At 38.3% G+C, this 23,689-nt stretch overlaps 1 protein-coding gene across 1 annotated transcript in view; it reads left to right on the top strand.

The window, feature by feature from the left end:
* CLCA2 (chloride channel accessory 2) overlaps nt 1-12,296 on the top strand; it is a 46,783-nt gene extending 34,487 nt beyond the window's left edge. Inside the window, 2 exon segments of the mRNA XM_045835316.1 lie at nt 11,830-12,096; nt 12,099-12,296. Of these exon segments, the coding sequence (XP_045691272.1) occupies nt 11,830-12,096; nt 12,099-12,268 (437 nt within the window). The 3' untranslated portion in view covers nt 12,269-12,296.
* The last annotated feature ends 11,393 nt before the right edge of the window (nt 12,297-23,689 follow it).

Genomic DNA, 23,689 nt, shown 5'->3' with positions numbered 1-23,689 from the left:
ATGTATTAGGTTTCTCCAGAGAAAAAGACCAATCAGATATATAAAATATTTATTATATATAATATTTAATATATAAAGAGATTTAGTATTTTAAAATTTGGCTCATGTGATGATGAGTTTGGCAAGTGCCAAGATCTGCTGGGTGATTCGTGAAGCTGAAGACCCAAGAGAGCTGATGGTGTAGTTCGCGTGAAGGCTCACAGGCTCCAGGCCCAGGAAGACTCAATGTTCCAGCTCAAGCCTGAAGACAGGAAAAAAATCCAGTGCCCTATGCTGAAGGTATTCAAGCAGGAGGACTTCTTTTTTACTTGGGAGAGGATCAGTTTTGTTCAGTTCAGGCCTTCAACTGATTGGATGAGGCCCACCTGCTCTAGAGAGGGCAATCTGCTTTACTCAATTTACCAATGGAAATGTTAATCTCATTCAGAAACACCCTCATAGAAACACCCAGAATAATTTTCAGCCAAATATCTGGGCACTCTGTGGTCCAGGCAAATTCACACATTAAATTAATCATCATAGAAACATAGGCATGGGCCAGTGAGAGACCATTTCAAAAAAGTGTGAAGTTCTGGGGCCAACTTTTGATTACCTTCTCAAGGAAGATCAGCTTTTCTTATCTGCCACTTCAAGGGTAGTGGGTTGAGAAAATGTTCATTTTTACCCTTTTTAAAATCTGAATGTCTTCTTTATACAGTAATGAATATCACTTACTGTGCATTTACAACGTGCCAGCTGCTCAGCAAACATCTCACTGAATCCTCTCACTAACCCTCCTCCCCACTAAGTTTGCACTCAAGGAGGGGACACTGGTGCCATCTAAGTGTGAAGAAACTGAGGCGCAAAGGGGGATGTACTCATCAATGGTTACAGGGCCTGGGCACAGTAGGTGCTCAGTAAAAGTTTGTTGAATGATGTTGAGCCTCTTGTTAAAGGCCATACAACTACAAAATGGCTAAGGTAATTTTCCAAACCAGTTCATTTGACCCCAAAGCCAAGGGACTTTAGAAAAAGCTAGGGAGCATAGGCAAGGAAGAAAATATGTCTTGGAGTTTGGACAGTCAGACCTCTGGTATTTTGTCTGATTCCTACATGCAGTAGGCCAACATGACCCAGCCTAAAAAATCCTGATAATTCCAACAAAGCCCATCAGCCTCTAGTGTGTCTCCTGGAAAGTGATCTTAAGCAACCGAAGCACGCACATTGGCAGACATTATCGGCACTGGCTCTGGTTAACCCGGGAGTGTAGCAGCCCCAGCCCCGGCATGCTTGTGAGCACAATTTTCTCCCTGTTGGTAATTCACACGCAGCATGCGTTGGTAATAGCTACAAAGATGGGGACGATGTATGTTTCGAAGCTGTTTGGTCTCCCTTTGATTAACAGTTTTCAGTTGGAGGGGTGAAGGTGAAGGAGGAAGGTTGACTATTGATTTCACAGAAATTATGCTTTTCAGCCTCAGTGAGATGTTTGTCGAGGAGCTAAGACTCTTCCTAGTACACTACCAGCAGTGTTTGGAAGCATGTTGAGTCTCAGAGGCCATGTGGTGCATTTTGAGGCTCCTCCACAGTGATTTATGACTTAGAAAGATACTTACGCCCTGTCCCAAGGTTCAGCCAAGGGCAGCTTTCCACCAGCTGGACTGGAGCATTCTGCCGTCTCCCTTCCCCCCCTCCCTGCCCTGCGCCCTTCCAAGGCTGCGGGGAAACTGTTTTTCATCTTAAAGAAAATCTGTGGAATGATTTTAAAGGGGAAATGTTGCTATTTCATCTAAATTTGCCAAAATTGATAAGGAGATCTCAAAAAGGGAAATGTGGTTCTTTCTATTACTTCAGACAATTGGTGGTGAACAGTGAGAAAGGAAGAAAGGTGGGAGGAAGTTAAGAAGGAAGATTCATCCAGGCAGAGGCCCAGGGAAAGGCCCTATTATCTGAACCCACATGAGTCATGTTACAAAAGAAAGGCCAGGGGTGGTTCCTGGGAAGGGCGTGTTGAGGGGTAGCTTGACCTCCAATCTAAAACCAGAAAGTGAGCCAGAGCCTTCCTTCGGGGTCATGTATCTTCAGGATGTCGTGTCCACAGTGGTGTTCCCCCTTCAGATCATGGCTGGAAGAGGGTCTTGCCTCTTCTTAGCACCATTACTGCTGCCACCCTCATCCACACTGCTGTCACCTCTCCCCTGTGCTGTTGCAAAAACCTGATTCCTGACCTCCCTACGACCTGTTGTCCACACAGCAGCCCGGGTGACCTGTTATGAGTCATACTACGTCTCTCCTCTGCTCCAACACTTCCTGTGTCCCCCCACATCACTCAGAGGAAATGTAGTCCTTACATGCTCTTTGGGGTCTGACCCCTCCCTTCCCCACCGACCTCCTCTCCTAACCCCAGATAGAGCCCAAGGCCAAGGCCCAGGCTTCACTTTCCAGAATTAGGTTGGATGTCAAGTGTTCCCCCCTCAGTATGTTCCTCCTAGGAAAACCTCTGACCTCTCTTGCACCTCCTTTGTCTTCCAGTCTCATCATGGTGTAGGCAATAGACCCATTTCCACTAGCCTTGCTCTCTCTTTGCTCACTCTACTCCAGTCACATCGGTGCCATCGCTTTTTCTAGGACACACCAGGGCATTTCCACTTGCTTCTCTCGCTGCCTGGAATGCTCTTCCCCCAGATAGCTGTGTGGCCCCCTCAGTCTTTTAGGTTCTGTTCAAACGGTCTCTCTTAGGGGGGGCCTTCACTGGCTGTGCTCTCCTTCCACTCCTTCTTGATCTATTTTTCTCATTAGCACTTGTTATGACCCAATATGCTATGTATTTTATTTATTATATTTTACCTGTCTATGGAGTAGGAATTTTTTTTTTGTCTGTTTTGCTCATTGTCATATCCCTGGTGCTTAGAATCATACTTTGCACTGCCTAAATGCACATTATGTATTTGCTGAGTGAAGAAATGAGTGAATGAAGCATTAATGAACAATGAAAAGACAGCCAGCCTTGAGCTGTAGGTGCATGATGTGGAAGGCATACTGTCCTAAAGAAACTCATAGTCTGTTTGGGAAGCCAGTGCTAAGAGCACAGGCAGTTCCGTTGTGTTTTTGCTGTGAGACACAGAGGCTCGCTCAAGAACACTCTCAAAAGCTGGAGTTGGTGTTAAGGACCTCTGGGGTCACTAACCCAGGTCCAAGAACCAGCCAGGCGGCAGCAGGAGCCACAGGCAGCACCAGCAGCCTCTTCCCCTTTTCTCCCACAGTTCCCCTATCTTGCAGAATCTCTGGCCCATCTCCAAGGTCCTGGTTTATTCTTGCCTGTCAGGCTGCCCATCCCATTTCTCACTCTCTTGTCTAGATCCCCCCCAAAACTTCTCTGCCTCACATTCACCATCCCCTTGTTGGGCAGAGCCCCTCACACCTAGTGGGTCACCAGCCCCACCCAAAGGTGAGCTGCCCTTGGCAAGTACTCACTCTTAGAACAGCTTTGCCGTAGTTCCCTGAGCAGGGACCCGCGCCAAGTTTGGGTGTGAATAATACAAGACTATTTGAGATTTTTTTGAATTTTTGCATGGACTACTTGTAATTACAGGAGAATTTAAAGTGTGGATAGGAAAAATAACCTAAAATCTTAACCATTACCAGCATCTTGGAATTCCCTTTTCCTTGCACACTTATATATGCTTAACCCTTTTATAAACACTATACCTAGTATGCATATCATTTTATGTTTTTATCAGTTATTAAGCATATTGCATGAACATCACTCTACATTGAATCTAGAGATATATTGGCATTTAATTATTGAAAGTGTTTAATTTTATGGATATGTTATAACTTATTCAATCAATTCCCTATTCTTGAATCCTTAGACTATACCCAGTTTTTATATTATAAAAATTGTTGAAGGAATAGTTTCTAAATAAATCCATTATTACTTTCTTAGCATTAATTCCTAGAAGCATAATTTGTGAGTTAAAAGGCATAAACATTTAAAAGAATAATAGCTGACATTTCCTGAGCACTTGCTGCAGACCAGAGACGTCACATGTGACAGTCACCACACACTGATGCAGTCAACACCCGTGCACCACTTTCAGGTGAGGAGAGAGGCACCAGGTAACCTGCCGAAGGCCCCACAGCGGGAACGTGGCAGAAACAGGACTTAAGGGCAGTGACTCTGGCCCAGGGCCCTTAGGTTCTACACGGTGCTGTCTGCCCGAGTAGGAGGACAGCTTTGTAAAAGGGTCAGGACCATTGGGCCTTGAAGGAAGGCAACCTGCCACAAGCAGGACTTTAACCCAAAAGGCCACGTGCTCCCAGTGGACAGGCCAGTGGCTACTGATAGACACTTTCACTTATTTAACACTTGGCATCACCAGGGCCCCCAATTAATAATAACATCCCCCATTGGTGACTTTGGGTGCAGCTAGGATGTTTAGTTTGTACCCTTTTATGGTGGAATTGCTTGCTGCCCTCTTGAGTGCAGCCAATTGCCTCTTGGCAGAGAAAATGCTGCCTTTGCTCATGCAAGGACTGACAATTTGGCCAGAGAGACTGCTCATTTATCCCAGTACCTGTGTTTCTGCAAAATTGCTGGTCTGTAGCTAAACATTACAAAAACCCTCTCTTGCAATTTCAACACAAGAGTTAAAAGTCCTACCTCAGGTGATAAAAGGAACATGAATGGGTAAAAGGGGGCTGGGAGTGATTCTCCATGAGCAGGAAGGGTGGGCGGCAGGTGGCCGTCGCTGGCCGTTTGATGGTTGAGTCACACAGTGGCGAGGTGTGTGCTTGGGCCAGGACAATAGGTCTAGACTTCCTGAAAAAACAGTCAGCAGCTGCAGGACTAGGTGTGGCCCAGAGGGGCAAACACACCCTTTCACTGGTAGACAGTTTATAACAATGAGAGCGCACTCGGTTTCCTTATTGGTGCAGAGACCACGTGCCCCCAGTTGAGAACTGGTACCAGTGGTCTGACACACTGCTGTCTTGTGAGTCAGAGCATCTAGAGGACCATTCCTGGGACACCCAGGGAAGCACGCAGCCCAGCTAGAGAGGATCCGAGCGCTTGACACTGAGAATTCTGACCCCTCCATATTTTTTAACTACATTATAGATTTGTACTTTGAGATACTTAGATAAAAAATATAACTTTACTTTGTAAGTGTGCACTGAAAGAACACACATTAGGCTTGTCTTTGTTCCTCACCCAGTTTGCTCGAGCAGAGCTCCCCTCTCTGGTGTGGAGAACAGAGACCAGACAGCAGATCCCTGAGAAAACATTCTGCCCCAAGTTTCGATTTACTTGTCCCTCACCTTCACTCTACCAGGGTTTTCAAACCTGCTGCATTTTCTCAGCCATGTGGCTAGATTCCTACAGTGGGCCCTGTTAGGTTGCCTCGCCATGTGGGCTTGGTGCTCACCCTGCTTCCTAGCAGAACCCCAGTTCCATGCAGTGCCCCCTCCTTGGCCAGGCCCCTGTGCTTCCAGGTGGGCTGAGACTATCAGCAGCTTACACAGGTCGGGTCTTGATGAAGTTAAGCCAATCTGAATGACCCAGTTCCTCTTGCTGGTAATAGATTAAGTCTGATACCATTCTGACCAGTAAGAAATAAACAGGACCTGCTGGAGAAAGATTCATTTTGCTTAAAAATAGACACAGGGAGCCCTGGCCATATGGCTTAGTTATTTGGATTATCGTCCCATATACCCAAAGGTTACAAGTTCAATTCCCAGTCACAGCACATACCCATCAATGTTTCTCTATCGTTCTCTCTCTTTTTCTGGCCCTTCCTCTCTCTCTAAAATCAATAAACATATCCTCAGGTGAAGAATAAAAAATAAATAAATAAAATATAGACATGGGGATATTTCTTTTAACATTTTTGTGTTTCCTTGTGACACTTAGAATCATGGCTGTCATTTTATAACCACAAGTTGTAACCGAAGGACAAGACACTGGACTTGCTGTGGGAATGGCAAAGCAGAAGAGTGGAGAAAAGCTGGGTTCTTGATGATGTCACTAACTTGGGAACCATCCTGTCACAGGGCTTTTTGTTACATAAAATAAGAAATTTTTCTTGTTGTATAAGGCTTTTTAATTCAAGATTTTTGGTTTTTTTAAACCAAACATTCTAATATAACCTCCCCCACATTGTTTTCACACTTGTGACCAGCACTAGGTGATGTTACAAGCACCCGGCATCTCCTCACCACCTCCTATTCTGCCAGTAAAAACATTCTAAAAAGCATCCTGGCTATGGGCACAAATAAAACAGTATTTTAGCACACCCTTGACAAGAAAAAAATTCTGAGACATTCTAGATTAAAGTTACAGTGACTGCAGAGTGAGAGATAGAAACAGAACAGCCCGTTAGTAGCTGCAGACCAGCTCTGACAGAAGACTGCTCACATTCCTAACCATCCGCTGCAACATGGAATTAACTTCCAAGTGGCTATTCCTGTGACTGTCCGAAAGAGAGAATAGTCAGGCACCACGGAACCCCAGGAGCCTCCATTTCTTATTTACACAGGAACTTTCCACTCTGCTGCCCACAGCTAATCCACAGGAGCAGACGCCTCTTCCTTGCACACTCTGCTGCCCCTGTTTCAGAACCAGCCCCACATCACCTTCTCCCATCCCCTTTGTGAACAGCTAATGTAAATCTATTCAGAATGGCTAACATCTTTCTTCCCCCTACGTGATGTATGAAAATGCTTGCAAAATTCCAGGTGACGGGCACATTTTCCTACCTACCTAGCATGCTGCTGCTGGTTTAGACTCCGTGCTCCAAAACCTGCTTCTTCCTTCTTCTTTCCTTCTTCTTCCTTCTTCTTCTTCCTTCTTCTTCTTCCTTCTTCTTCTTCCTTCTCCTTCTTCCTTCTTCTCCTCTTCTTCTCCTTCTCCCTTCTCCTTCTTCCTTCTTCTTCCTTCTCCTTCTTCTTCTTCCTCCTTCTCCTTCTTCCCCTTCCTCCTTCTTCTCCTTCCTTCTCCTTCCTTCTTCTTCCTTCTTTTTTTTTTTTTTGCTAGCAACAGCCTAATAAACCCTTTCTTTTCAAAAGATGTTCAGCCATGGAAGTTAAATTTTTTTGTTTAACATCCTGCTGGAGGTAAAAGCGGTGGAAGTTGATTTATAAATACTCCCAAGTCAGCCCAAGTAGTTCTGAGAATTGGGTTTATTTCCTGATGCCTCTGACTAAGAATCCTATAGAAATCAACCTATTCTATTGAGCATTGCTCTTCTCAATATCTGTCAATAATAGTGACAACCTCAGCTCTTTGCCAGTCTTGCTTCTAACTTGGACCATCTTTCTTTGACTTATAAGTCTCTGTTCACTACATTACCAAAAGGGTCTCAATTACAAATAATTTTTTGCTGCTGAAAAGCAGTCAATATTGTAGGTTTGTCCTCATATTCTTTTAGCAAAATGTCTCTCTTCTTGCCAGAGAAGAAGGAAGTAAAATATTTTTTTACTTCCTTCAGAAGAAGGCTCTGAATTAAAGATTCTTCAAATGTAAAGGCAGAGGTATGAGATGTTTAAAACTATGGGATGGACATGCCCCTTGTATTGTGGAAATAGCTGTAACTTAAATAGCTGTGAGGGGAAAAAATCATTTATTCCCACTCTGGCTTTAAGTTTGGCTCTTTGATCTTTGGCAGTTTGCCTATATTCTATTGGCTTCAGTTTTCTTATATGGAACACAGGACTAAAACTGTGTATTTCATAAGCCATTGTACAGAAGAAATGAAATGACACATATGAAACCAGAAAAGGAAGAGAAAGTGTGCCCAGTAAGTTTCCTGGGTTCCTGGTTCACATTGCTGGAGACTTCTCCAGCTTCTCAGTTGGAGTAAGGGCCACAAACACTCACTCTCATCTCTATTTAAAGGTTAGACTAATGTCTGCTAACTAGTATCTCCCCTTTTTCTTACTGCTTCAGAAGCATGGTAGTGTGTTCAAAGAGATAAACAGAAGCTCAGACTCCCATTACTACTGGGAAACACTCTTTTCAAAAACCTCAGCAGTTTCAACTACACCACTGTGTTGAAAGAGTTGCAAGAAAATACAGGTGTGGAATTAGTGGTTGTTAGTAGATTGAAAAGAATAAATACAACTGACCCATGGACAAAAACAACAGTGGGGAGGACTGAATGCAGGAGCAGGGTGGTGAGGGGGTAGGTAGGGCAGGGGAGTTTAATGGGGAGGAAATGGGGACAGCTGTAATTGAACAACAATAAAAGAATTAAATTAAAAAAATTTTTAAAAGAATAAATACAACCAAATAGGACTGTGGTATATAGTTGATATCATAGAGAATAGAGATAGAGAATAGAGAGACTTTCACTCTAACAGAGAGATTTCACTAACAAATGAGATGATTCAAGGTTGTTATAGTATCGAAACCTCAGACTACAATGTGGGGGAAATGGCTGCATGTGTATTACCATAAGTTGTAATCACTCAGCCTTGACAGATTTAATGACTCAGCAATGGTAAAATGGAGCAATTAGCCATGAGCAAACCAACTAGTCAGAAGGTATCTGTTTAAATAACAAACACATGCTTTTATCACCTTTTTTTCCCCCACAAATTGTTGTCTAGGAAGGTGTTATCCACACCTCAGTGGGCAGAATTAGAAGCAATGTCTTTTACAATTATTGAAAAATGTAACTATGTATTTTTAAACCATGTTAGCAATGAATGAGCATTTCACATATAACATATATGTGTATATGTTATAACACACTAAACATATCAATGTGCACCTAGGTACTGGGTCTTTACCATACACAATATCCTATAAAAGATGACCAATTACATAGAATGAACAAAATATTGCCAGATCACCATTATGTTTAGGAATGCACAACTGACTCTTGAACAACAAAGGTTTGTGCTGTGTGGGTAGCACACAGATTTCTTTTCAATAAATACAGTCAGCCCTTCATATCTGCAGATTTCACATCCATAGCTGCAACCAGCTATGGACAGAAAACCATACTTTTCACATTGCCAACCTCAGATTTCCAATCACTGATTGCAAATACTGTTTTTTGATCCGAGGTTGGTTGAAACTGTGGATGCGTAGAGCTGGCTATAGTTCAGTTTAGGAAGAGTCAACAAAAACATGGATTTTGGACTATGTGGTGGTCAGAGCCCCTACCCCCCACATTGTTCAAAGGTCATATGTATATGGACTAGTCACTATAGAAATGGGTTATTGCTTTGGATTTTGACTAAAAGTCTGAGGTAAAATAAGAAAACCAAGTACAGAGCATAATCTGTTTTGCTGCTATAAAGCTAATTTCCTTTGTGTTTAATCCAGAAATTAAAGTAAAACATATTACTTATTAGCCAACTATTATGTGCCCAGCACACTAAATATTATATATGTAATTTAAGATGGTCATTATACTCCAAGGATGTATAATCCTGTATTAAGAAAAAAGGCACAAAATGGTCAAAGGGCCATTTTACATATAACCCAGTACCATTTTTGTGGTTCAGGCTTTGAGAGCAACATATATTTTAAAAATGTAGAGACTAGTGTGGGTGGGAAAAGAGAAGCCAGCTTCTAACACTAGGAGCCTGGGCAGAGCTTTTGGGGTGGGGCCAGACCACAAGGAGTCCTACTCTTGGACATCCTTCCCTGCCCTGTCGTCCCTACCTGCCTAACAGCCTTATTTTCATAATGCTTCCTCTGACATCATCATCTTCTTACACAACCAATGTTCAAAATATCTGCAAAAATTCTCTTCCTTTCCTTCCTGAGTAATATATTATGTGTATTATATTATATTACATACACTAAGTTGATATGTCAGTGAATTTCAAAGATTATTTTATTGAGATTATTTTCAATTTTTATATCTCTTTTTTCTGAGTGCCTCTTTTGGATGATTTTTATGAACCTGTTTTCAAGTTTCCTGATTCTTCTGTTATGTCTAAACCAATCTTAATTCTCTCCAATGAATTTTTTCACTGTAGTTTTTTTCAATTGTAGGATTTCCATTTGCCTCTTTTTAAAAGTTTCCACTTCTCAAATTTTCCATCTTTTTATTCACTATATCCAGTTTTTCTTCCAGTTTTTCTGTAGACCTTTAACATTGCCATGATAGTTGTTTTAAAGTCCTTGTCTATTAATTTCAAATCTCAGTCATTTATGACCATTCTATTTGCTGATGTTTTTCTTGATGATATATCACATTTTCTGCTGCATTGCATAGCTAGTAATTTTTTGTTATATATTGGACATGTGGCATCAAATTGTAGATCCTGGAGTCCATTCTATATTTCTGAAGAGTTTTGCAATTTTTCTAGTAGATACCTTAGATCACTTCCATTGAGGAGGTTTGATTTTACTTTTGACTAGGGTTTGTCTATTTCAGTTTCTGTCTTTATCCTAGAGCATATCCCTTAATTCTGGAACACAATCTTTATTCCTAAACTGTGGATTTTCTAATGTTCTAGTGAACATCCAGGTATTTATCAAGTTCGTCTAACTTGGCAAGACTCACTTCAAACTCTATCTCCCCTGTGGTGGGCATTAGCATAAAATTCTGCTCAGTTTTCAGCCTTCTAGCTATTTTTCCCCTGAGCCCTAGATGTTTCACACACATGCATAACTTAGAGGTCTTCAAATGATTTGAGAGCATGTTAACACACATGCTTTGGGCTTGTCCTTCTCTGGCTCTTTCCCTTTCCAACTAGTCTGGAAATCCCACCCTTGGCCCTCTGACTTCTTAGACCAATAAGATAGTAGATCTTTGTGTCAGAGTCAGCTACAGATTCCAAAGTGGAAAGTGCCCTCAGAGGAAAAGCTCTATGAATATAAATCATTTCCAGTCTGGTTCTCCACTTTTAAAGGTTCTCTCTCCTCTGGTTTCTGTCTGTTTTTTATCTGAGTCCAGTGCTTCAATAGTTGGTTTGTTTTTTTTTTCCTTCTTCCTTCAGAGTTTATACCTGTTACTTGCTGGAGAGTTAGTTCTATAGAAGCCACTTGGCTATTACCAGAATCAAGCTTTGCATTTGATTTAAGTTGCAAATATTCTTGCCACTTAATATTTATGTTTATATTTTGCTTAGGATGATTTTTTCCCATGCAGAAGTTTTTCCTTTTATATATTTGAATTTACCAACTTTTTTGTTTATGACTTCTAAATTTTGAGTCTTAATTAGAAGAGCCTTTCCCACTTCAGTATTATACTGGAATTCATCTATTGTCTCCTACTAAATGCTCAATGTTTTTATTTTCTACATCAAACTTTTTGATCACTTTGGATAACAGATTTGTAGTATGGGTCATATTTTTTTCCAGCTTTTTATCACAGCACCATTATCAAGAAATTTTTATTTCTCACTATTAATGAATTTTATTTATATTATGTACTACATTCCTGAATGTATTTTGACCTATTTTTGTATGTCTATTCATGCACCAGCACTGCAGTTTTTTAGTTATCAAAGAGTTACAGTGTTTTTATATCTGATAAAGTTGGCCTTCTACATTGCTATTTTTTAGACTTTATATGGCCAACCTCAATCACTTATTTTCCATTTAAAGTTTACCATAAGCTTGTAGAAAATACAGCCACTTTTAAGAGAATCACATAAAATTTGGAAAATATCTTTATTATGCTAATCTTACTATTCAGAAAACATGTTTTTCCTCTTGTTTAGATTTTAATATGAGTTCTTAGACAGTAAAGTTTTGTTCATGTACATATTTCTTATGTTCATTTATAGGTATTTTGACTTTTTGTTATATTCTCATTAATCATTAGTAGTAAATTAGAAAACCTACTCAAAGTGACTTAAGTTTCCCATTCATATTTCTAATTTCAGCCAACAGCTATGAAATAAGAATGAGTAAAACTCTACAGAATATTCAAGATGATTTTAACAATGCCATTTTAGTGAATACATCAAAGCTAAGTCCTCAACAAGCTGGCACCAAGGAGATATTTACATTTTTACCTAAGCTTTTCATAAATGAACCTGAACATCCACTTGATGGAGAGACACAAGGAAGCCACAGAGTTTATGTGGCAATACGAACCACAGATAAGAATTCCTTGGAATCTGCAGTATCTAACATTGCCCAGGTGTCACTGTTCCCCACAGTTCTGCTCCAGTACTTGCCAGAGATCGTCTTATCTTGAAAGGAACTTTAACGGCAATGGTTTTCATAGGAATCATTTGTGTCACTATAGTTGTAACACGCTGTATTTTAAATAAGAAGAAAAAAGCAGATAGAAATGAGAATGGAGCAAAATTACTATGAACAAATGCAGAGGTCCTTCCTTCTTAGATATAATACCCATGCCCTTTGCACTTCACAAAAACATACCAATAAAAACAAATTAACATCAAAATGTTAAAAAGTTCTTTGAATTTTTGCATAATAAAGATATTTTTACATAATAGATAGACAAAAATTATTTTATAACAAAAATTTTGAAAGGAAATTAGAAAATTCTGAAGCCCAGGCAATAGACAAAATTATAAAAATTATTCTCCAAGGTAATGTCTTTAAAGGAAAAAAGACAAAGTCAATGTTAAATCAAAGACTCAAGAAAAGTTTCTTGTATTGAAGAGAAAAAATAGTCCCAAGAAAAGAAGAGGAGGTTAGGTCTGAATCATATATTATAACTGTCTCTATGAAACAATTGTTTGATTACTTTGATTAATTTTTCATTCTCTTTATCTGTTCAGAACAGATTGTTATGACTAAAGATCAATCTACATTTTTATATATGATAGCTCTGTGGTAAAATTCTTTACCTCTAGCCATTTGGTTAACTATATTACAGACCAAACCCCACCACTGATGCTCAAAGAGATCTTTGTTCACTGTAAGAGTTAACCTTAAAATGTGGGTATTATCCTTTCCCCCGGCACCAATTTTGTAACAGAAGTATACTGAATTTATTGTTTATAAGTTTCTACTTTCATCAAAGTAGCTTTCCAAATTATTGTCTTGGGTGAAATTCAGTGTAAATGGTTATAACTCATAAGGCTTTGAGTAAAAAATAAAAGACATAGTTCTAAACATATTTTAAAACATCCATAGGCTATCCAGGTTTATTCAATTTTAATCCAAGAAGAGGTCACAGGGTAAAGAGTGATCTTTGGAAATGATTAGCTGATTCTATTTTTTTGTTTAACTAAGACTCTAGGAATCCTTTCTTGATCAAGGGTTATTACTCTCCAGGGGTGGGGAACAAATTGAGAGAGGGAAGCATAGGTCACAAGAAAATAAAAATCATCTTTTATCTAATTGTACTTCTCTTATTTTTTAAAAAAGATTACTGAGCAATAGAATTATTTGCTTTGTATATTAAGGAACTGAAAACTTTGTTGGGTAAGTAGAAACAATAATCTGGACTTTTTACAATCAGGACCAAATAAAAGTGAAAATTAGATTAAGTTTTGGAGAAAGGAGGAAATTGTGGCAAATTGGGACAAGAAAAAGCAACAAAGAGGGTGAAGACTTAAGTAAGGATCAGAGCAGTTCTAGGGAGAGAAATACTAACAAATCTCTCTACTGAGGCTGCCTCCTTGCAGTCCATCCTACATCCCAGGTCTGGCCTATTACATTTAAGTCCCACAGAGCCTAAATTTTTACAGAGGGTGCTTTTAAGTACCCAGGTGGCAGTCAGTCTGTCCTCCCTCTAATGCCATGACACCTGCCAACCCGGGAGTTGCTTCTCTGTAGCTTCAATAGGCTGGTAAAATCCTGAGATGGAGGTAGGCTTTAAGTTCTCAAATGCTTTCCTCATTTTACAGATAGGAAAATGGAGGCTTAAGTGAGTAACCGAAAGCACTATGCTGCTCAGTGGCAGAGCTACAGAGGAGCACAGCCAGATTCTCGTACTGCTCCTTCACTCTCGTGTTTTTAAGAAAGTGTAGAAAAATGCTGGGGATTATGCCTAGAAATATTTAACTCTTTCAAAATCAATTAGCGGGAGAACAGTTTTGGCTTTAAGGAGCTATGCTGGGTTTTGTTCTTTTCCATCTTGTAGGTGCAGAAATGGAAAAAAATGGACTGAAGTGTACAGATTAGTGAATTGGAAGAGGCAAAACTTCCAAGAGATAAAAAGATTGGAAGAGATAAAAATGCTAAGTAACAAACTAAAATATACTATAGCAGGGGAGGGAGGATGGTGGTGTCAAGTGCAGAGGGAAAAGAATATCCAGTGGTTGTGAGGGAGTGAAGCATTCGAGAACAAAATAAATATGAAGTAAATGTGAAAGATATTGATTTGGAGAAAAAAAAGTTAGATTTTAATAGGAGGGAGATTGAAGCAGGAGGCAGATTTTTAGGGAATGAGTTATACAGCCTAGGCGCCGAGCAGATTGCTGTCTATGTGTGTGCTCTTGACTGCTCGCAAAGTGCCTCTCCATCTGTGTGTTAGTACCAGAGAGTCACAAAAAATGCTTTATTTGCTTTAGGGTTTGCTTTCTACCATAACGTAATTATTCCTAGAAGAACTGATCCCTAAATAATAGCATTCATTTAAAATAATGTGACATATCCAGCTGCTCTAGTGGAAGAGCTGCTCATATCAAACTAATCCTTCTGCTGATAGCAGTTATAATTCTAGAAAAAATATAAACACACTCTTGGAAGGCACCGGGCACTAACAAAAGCAGGTAGAAACTGAAGGAGATACAGCTCTTGGAAAAAGGCAAGCAATCTAGGTGAGATCCACATTTAATCAGCTTTGCCCTCTACAGGCTTTCCCAGTTTTCTTAGAGCATCTGGACAAGCTCAAGTAGAATACAGCAGTCTCACTGGGTTGGCAAGCCAGAATTAAGAGTTCTGGGAATCCCAAAAAGCACCTAGAAATCCCAGAAAGGAAGCAACTGCTACAGGGAAATTTCCTAAATCTGTATCTGCTCAATCCTTGGGTGAGTCCTAAGATGAGAAGGAACTGAATGGAAAACAAGAGACTGGACACTAAAATTGCTGAACAGAGATGTCAGCAATTGCCCATTTCTGGGGAGAAAAAGTTTAAGGTGTAATCCCACTGAAATTAGAGAGCTTGATAAATGCCTTGTGTTTTCATTGCATTGAAACCCCAGAAGGGTCATATTAGGGGAAAGAACTACTGTTCCAGTCTAAGAGTTATGTCCTACAACCAAGGGCAGAGCTGAAATAGATTTGCTCTGAGAAAGCCTAAAACCACATCTCCACAGAATAAAGATCATTCATCAGTAATTTAACTACAGCTATAATATAACTCAGAGGAGGACACATAATGCAATCTCCATAACATATCATCTAGTATATAATAAAAGTTTAATAGATGTGCCAACAAGTGGGAAATTAGTCCCAGTATTTAAAAGAATAAAAATATGTCAATAGAAGAAGGTTCAAAAATTATCCAGATTTGGAACTTGCAGGTGACTTTACAACAATTATTATATATGCTAAAGAGATTACAGAAAAAGATAAGTGATGAATAGAAGAGAAAATTTAAAAATAATGTGAAAACTCTTTAAAAAGAAGCAAATGCAAATCTTAAAATTGAAAAATAGAATATATTTTTAAAATTTGTAATGAATTAACAGCAGATTGATACTGCAGAAGAAAAGATCACGTGACTTGAAGACAAGAAAATGAAAAACATCCAAAGTGAAGCATTCATTTTTTGAAAATGGAAAAGCCAAAATGACCTGTAGGATGTTATCAAGCAGTCTAATGTACATGTAAATGAATCCCAGAAGTAAAACAAGGGACATTGGGCATAAAAATATTGAATTGAAATGTTCAAAATCGATTGAAATATCAACCTACAAGTCTAAAAGACTCAGTGAACCTAAGATATGACCCACACAAAGAAAACAGCACCTAGGTATATCGTAGGAGTAATGACTGACCGCTCATCAAACACAGTTGAGACCAAAAGACAACAAAATGACATCTTAGAAGGCTAAGACAATCTGTCAACCCCAAATCCACTGTTGAGCAAAAGTATCTTTAAAAATGAAAGCAGATAAATAAAAGCTGAAATAATTTTCACTAGTAAGAAATTACTAAGAGAATTTCTTTAAGCCAAAGGAAAATGATATCTGGTGGAAATATAGTTCACAGTATGAAGGGAAAATCACTGGAAATGGTAAATGGTAGGTAAATATAATAAATTGTTGGTTTTCTTTATTCAATTCCTTTCAAACACAATGAACTGTTTAAAGCAAAAATAAAAACAATGTACTGTAGTATTAATACTATAAAGAAGTAGGACATATGACAATGACAATAAGAACAGAATAGATGGAAATGTGACTAATGGAATTATATTGTTGAAAGGTATTACATTATACATGAAGTGATATAATAATAATTCAATATTAGGATAAACTGAGGGTGTATACTGCAATCCCTTTGGCACTTCTTAATAATAGGGAAGAGTATTTAAAAAGTTAATAAATGTGATAAAATGGAGCATTACCCCAAAACTACATAATTAACACAAAGGAGACAAGTAGAGAGCACTAAAGGAACAAAAAATACAAGGGAATAACAGAAATCAAATAGCAAGATGGTAGACTAAGTCCAGCTAAATTAATAATTATATTAAATATAAATGGACTGAACACTTCTACTAAAAAAGTGGTTTTCAGACTTAATATAAAAAATAAGACTCAACCGTATGGAATTTACTTTAGATGCATTTTAAATGTAAATGCATATAAGTTGAAAGTGAAGAAAAGAAAATTACATATCATGCAACCACTAAGCATAAAAAAGCAGTATGAGTGTATTTCTACAAAACAAAATAGGCCTTGAGAAAGGAGAGGCAAAGAGGGCCATTCCATAAGGATAAAAATAATAAATTCATCAAAAACATATAACAATCCTAAATGTACATATACCTACTATGTACATTTGTAGATAGAAACAAAAAAATGTCAGAAGTAAACAAAAAAATTCTAGAACTATAGAGAAATAGAGAAAAAGAACAATTGAAGTTGGAGATTTAACTGTTCTATTGTCAATAATTGTAGAACATCTTGACCATAAAACTCAGTAAGAATGGAAAATATTTTTTTAAAAATATTATCAGCCAATTTGACCTTTATAAAACACTAAACCCAACTAGTGCAGATTACACATCCCTTTTCAGTATTTATGTATCATTTACCAGATTAGATCAGATGCAAAAAACACATCCCAGAATATACAGTCTAGAAACAGACCTGTGTGCATGTGGTCAATAGGTTCTCTACATATGCATGTGCAAGTCAATAGGGAAAGACAACTCAATGAGTAAAAGAGTTCTTTTTAATAAATAATGTTGGGAAAACCAGACATATATTTGGGAAAACAATTTTACTCTAACCTTAATAAAATGTGAATTCATGTTAGATCATAAATACAAATATGAGTTAAGATATAAACTGTCTTGGCTAGTGTAACTCAGTGGACTGAGCACGGGCCTGTGAACCAAAGGGTCACCAGTTCAATTCCCAGTCAAGCCACATGCCTGGGTTGCAGGCCAGGTCCCCAGTAGGGGGCATGGGAGAGGCAACCACATATTGATGTTTCTCTCCCTCTCTTTCTACCTCCCTTCCCCTCTCTCTAAAAATAAATAAATAAATAAAATCTTTAAAGATATAAAAATAGCTCATTTTCATTGTATTTTTTCCACTACCATTTATCCCCCTTCTACCCTCTCCCACCTCTACCCACCTGCCTCCTCACTGCAGTCACTACACTGTTGTCTGTGCTCTAACGAATATAAAATAGTATTTTCACAGCAATAGTGTAGAAATATTTCTTAGAAAAGAGGAAATACTAAGCATAAAAAATTGGACCATAGTAAAACTAAATATTTATGCTCATCAAAAAATATTAATAAATGAAAAAAGCAAGTTAGAGTGGAAGAAAATATTCACAACATATAAATCTGACAAAGAAGTCATATCCAGAATATATAAAAATATTATAAATCAGTAATAAAAAGACAAAGAACCCAATAAAAATGGGCAAAAGATATAAAAATCATAATAGCAGTTATCCTAAAGCAAAAGTGTGCAAGTTGACCAGGAGAGGCTTTCTGTGTGAGTGAAAATGTTGTGTGTGCCGACTGGGGAGGTTGTTACATGGTTATATATTTGTCAAAATCAATCTATTTGTGTGCACTTCATAGGTGCATTTCATTGTATGTAAATTTCACTCTGAGAGAAACTTAATATAAATGTATTTATTGAATCCTTATCCATTAGCAAGATTTATACCAATGGTCCTTGGCCTGGGTAATTTACTCCAAGGGGACATTTGGCAATGTCTGTAGACATTATTGATTATCACATCTGGGGGCATTATCTAGTGGGTGCATGCCAGGGATGCTGATAAACATCCCACAATGCACACTACAGCCCCACCAAAGAATTACTTGGACAAATATGTCAATAGTGCCAAGACTGAGAAATATTGCTTTATAAAGAGGAAGAGAAAGGGGTCACTCATAAGGATATTTGATACATGAAATTAAGAAAAAGTATCCTTAATGAGGGGGACAGGTGTCACAAAACTGAGTCTGATTTAAATGAAAGTGAGAAGACAAGAAAGAGAAAAATATTTTAAATAAAATGAAGATGGTCCATGTTAGAAGATTGAGTTCATAAAGCTGCTAGGAATTCCAATTGATAAAGAAATAAAGAAGGGGATTGGATATAAAGTTGGGTGGATGCTGCAGTATATGTTAAGACCTGTGTTATGATCTGTGGAGGTAAAATACAGGGAAACGGGGAGTACATGCAGAGGGGAGGTACAGATCATAGAGTGCTTGATGGTAGAGAAGTAATCAAGGACACAGAAACAGATGCTCATATCCATGAAGGTAGACAGAGCAATTAGAGCTTGTCCTCAAAGATCAAAAGGAACACCTCCCTTTAGAAATAAATCCCTCCTGTATTTAAAATGCCCAGCTCTTAGCAATAAGAGGGTTCCTGGGATGGGTGGGGAGTGGCCCAGTTGGTGACCAATTTTATTTCCTGCTCCCTCTCAGCTACAGACTGCTGAGTCTTATCAGAATGTTGCTTTCTGGGAACAATTACCTGAAAGCAATTGCCTCAATTGCACAAGAAGGAGAAAGCTATCCAGTACAGTGGGCAATTGCTTTCTGTCTCCCTGGCTCTGTGAAATGGGGGCAATATAAATGAACAAACATCCAAAAGGAACATTTCTTAAAATTGACATGACCTTACTTCACACCAATAAGGAAAGAAACAAGAGCCTAAAGAAGAGAAAAGGGAGTGAAATGGAAAAGGAAAGAAAAAAAAGATTAGAAATTAAGAGTCGAGAAGATAGGACTACCACTCTCATGTTAACATATTAGGATTTCAAAATGATGGTCTTTAGCCCAATATTTTTATTTTTATGTATAAATTGATTTCAATTACAAAAGTAATACATTCTATTATAAAAAGTACATATGTTTAAGTAAGATGTAATAAATAAAATAGGAAATAAATCAGCTTACTCATTATTTTATTAATGGACATTTGATAATTCAGTTTCTTGCTATTATAAAGCTTTGAAAGACAAATTATATTACCCTTGTACATGTAACTGTGTTCACCTGTGTGTTTGTCCCTTGTGTATGTAATCTTGACACCTGTGTGAGTGTATCCATAGGGCAAATTCCTAGGAGTGGAATTGTCCTGTTAAAAGATACACACCCTTAAATTCTGACAAATGTTTTCCTCCAAAACATCTGAACCAATTTTTCTCCCATCAGTAATGTATAAATACTAGATTCCTCATGGCCTTAAACAAGTAGTGAACTGGGGGGTAGAAGCAGCAGTCATACTGAGGCACTGCATGGCAAATAGCTTAAAATTGACTCTTAAACATCAGTGTCTTTATAATATAACTTGGTCATTCTTACCTGATGCCAGCTAATGTCAAGTCCCAGCTTCTCCATCTTTGTGGCTTCTCTCCTATCTCTCCCTCCAAGGCTGAGGTTTGGGTAAGTGGGAGGAAACTGGAAGTGTAGAAACATTTTGTTTACTGAATGACTTCTATGTGCCAGGCACTGTATTAGCTGAGTTGTATTTATTTTGCTTTAATTTTTCAGTCTTCAGGATACCAGTGTGCCATAGCTAATATTCTAAAAAGTAGATTTTATGCAAGTGGTATTATAGAAAAAGAAAAGGTATTTATAATAATAACTGTAAAACAATCCTAAATTTACATGTACCAAAAACAAAGCTTGAAAATATATAAAGCAGCTTCTAGTCAATATGGTGACGTAGGCAGACATGGCTAGCCTCTTCACACAACCACATTAAAATTACAACTAAAATATAGAACAACCATCACTCAAGAATGTCAGAAATTGAATTAGATGGAAGTCTGATGACTACAAAATCAAGCTGAATAGAAGTCTGACAACTACAGAATTAAAGAAACCACATCCATCCAGACTAGTAGGTAGGGGCACAGACATGGAACAGGCTGGCCCCACACCCATGTGGATAAAAACTCAAGAGGGATATCTTGGGAGTGAGGAGTCCCAAGAAAACCAGTGGGAATTGAGTAGGTGGGGAAGGCTGCTGGACCCCTAACCAGTTCCTCTTGGGGAACCCACACACAGACTGACCTACACAGACTTACTCCCTCTGAGCTCCAGCATGGGGGTGGTAGCTTAAAGAGCATCAGTGATATAGTGGTATACAGGGAGAGATTGAAGTGTCTGGCATCAAGGAGAGCACAGGCCATTGTCCCTTTGCTGAGCCCTCCCCTCACAGAGTCAGTAGGCTGCCATAAATGAGACTCCATCAACCTGGTGAATGCTGTGTGACCCACCTTAGAGATCCACAGAGCCTCTACCCCACCCAACTTACACGCCCACCCAAGCTGCTATTCCATAAGAATGGCTGGTCTTGGCTCCTAAATCCTATCAAACCAGCAACAGCTAGCTTCAGTAAACCCTAGTGGCAGCCAGATTAGAGTCACAGCTTGGCTTCACCTGGGAATCTCCAAGCCCAGCACAAGTAGCAACCATTTCAGATTGCTTTACAGCTCAGGCAGAATATCCCAGGCCTGACCTTGGCCTGCACCATCTGGGAGAACACAGGGCCAATGCACTCAGTGGAAAGCTACAGACCATGTTGGAGCACCACCACCCTGCCCCCTGCACAGCTGATCCTCCACGGAGGGTAGAGGTTTGTGGTGAGTGGTCACAGCCAGTCCTTACAGCTGACTGGCCTGGGTAAATCCCTCCCATTGATTTTCCAACAGCATCCAATGTTCAACTACAAGAGGAGGGTGTACTCAGCCCACACAAAGGATTCACCTCCAGTAACCAGCTTGGGTGATAGAGGAGGCTGTGCCATTGGACCCTCCAAGACACCTACTATATTAGGCCACACTACCAAGACACGAAGTCAAAGCAGCTCTACCTAATACACAGAAGCAAACACAGGGAGTCTGCCAAAATGAGGAGACAAAGAGGCATGGCCCAAATTAAAGAACAGATCATGACTCCAAAAAAAAAAAAGAGCTAAACAAAGTGGAGATAAGTTATCTATCAGATACAGAGTTGGAAATACTGGTTATAAGAATACTCAAGGAACTCAGTGAGGACCTCAGCTGCTAAAAAAGATCCAGTCAGAAAGAAGGGATACACTAATTGAAATTAAGAAAAATTTACAGGGAAACAACAGTAGAATGGATGAAGCCAAGAATCAGGTCAATGATTTGGAACATAAGGAAGCAAAAAACAACTGCACAGAACAAGAAGAAGAAAACAGAATCCAAAAAAAATGAGGGTAGTATAAACAGCCTGTGGGACAATTTCAAGAGGTCCAACATTCACATCATGGGGTACCACAAGGAGAAGAGAAAGAGCAAGAAATTGGAAATCTATCTGAAAAAAAAATAGTGAAAAAAAACTTCTCTAATTTGGTGAAGGAAATAGACATACAAGGCCAGAAAGTGCAGAGAATCCCAATTATGATGGATGCAAAGAGGCCCATGACAAGACACATCATTAAAAGGCCAAAGGTTAAAGATAAAGAGGGACCCTTAAAAGCAAGAGAAAAGTTAGTTACCAGATGGTTGCCAGATAGGAAGGGGTAGGGGGAGAATGGATGAAGAGGTGAGGGGATTAAGTACAAACAGGTAGTTACAGAATAGCCATGGGGATGTAAAGTACAATATAGGAAATGGAGTAGTCAAAGAACTTATATGCATGACCATGGTCATGAACAATGGTGGGGGATTGCCTGAGGGAGTGGGGGTGCTGGGTAGAGGGTGGCGAAGGAGGAAAAATCAGGACAAGTGTAACAGCATATTCAATAAAGTATAATTTAAATAAAAAGAATATATAAAGCAAAAGTTGATAGATCTATAAAAAAGAGACAAATTCACAATGATAACTGGAGATTTTAACACACCTTTATCAGTAATTGAAAGAACAAGCAGAGAAGAAATTTGTAAGAATGGAGATTTGCATCATATGATTAACCTACTTGCATAACATATATTGAACACTATACCTACCAACTAAAAAATATACAATTTTCTAAAGACCACATGGAATATTTTACCAAAGTAAACTGTAAGTTGAGGCAAAAAAGAAGTCTCAACAAATTTCCAAGGATTTAAATCTTAGAGTATACTTTCTGAGTATAGAGTAATTAAACTAGAAATCAATAATAGATTAACTAGAGAATCCCCAAATGTCTCAAAATTAAGCAACACACTTCTATACAGCCCATATGCACACAAATAAATGAAAGTTAGAAAATATTTGGAACTAAATGACAATTAAAATATGGTATATCAAAATTTGCATGGTACAGCTAAAGCAATGGTGAGGAGGAAATTTAAGGAAGAAGTGATAACAGTTTTAAGTAAACTGTTCAGAGGATAGAAAAAGAGGAAACACTTCCCAATTCATATCTGGCAAGGACATTATAAGAAAGAAAAAGACCAAACTCTCTTGAACATCCTAAACAAAAATTCGAAATAAAACATTATCAAATTAAAAAAAAATACTACATGATGAGGTAGGATTTATTCCAGTAAAGGAAGGTTGACTTAGTAATGTAAGTCAGTACAATACCAGGATAAAGGAAAAAATCAATTATCTTAAGAGATACTTAAAAAAGCATTTGATAAAATTCAACACCTATTCATGATTTTTTTAAAAAATCAAACCTATAGCAAATTAGGAATAGAAGACTTTCTTAAACTGATAAAAGTATCTACAAAATATCTCTAGATAGTAGCATACTTAATGGTGAAATATAGAATGCTTTTGCACCTGGGATTGAAAACAAGAAAAAAACATATTTTCTCCATCTGTATCAACATTCACAGGAAGTCATAGCTGTGTAATAAAAGAAGAAAACAAAATAAAAGATATGATTGGAAAAGAAGAAATAAACAAGTTATTCACAAAATATACAATTATAAACATAAAATATCCAGGAGAATCTACAATGTACATACTAGAAATAATAAGTGAATTTAACAAGTTCACTGAATATAAGGTCAATACATAAAATCTAATATATTTCTATATACCTGCTATAAAAAATTAGAAAATGAAATTTTATAAAATTACCATTTATGATAGCACCAAAAACACCCCTGGAAATAAATCTAATAAAAGATGCACAAGACCTCTACCATGAAAACTATAAGACATGGTTGAGATCAATTAAATAAAACTTCAAATAG

The sequence above is a fragment of the Phyllostomus hastatus genome, unplaced genomic scaffold, assembly GCF_019186645.2.
Source record: "Phyllostomus hastatus isolate PE091 unplaced genomic scaffold, TTU_PhHast_1.1 phas_contig_209, whole genome shotgun sequence".
NCBI classification, from domain to species: domain Eukaryota; kingdom Metazoa; phylum Chordata; class Mammalia; order Chiroptera; family Phyllostomidae; genus Phyllostomus; species Phyllostomus hastatus.
This window is presented reverse-complemented; position numbering and strand designations above follow the sequence as displayed.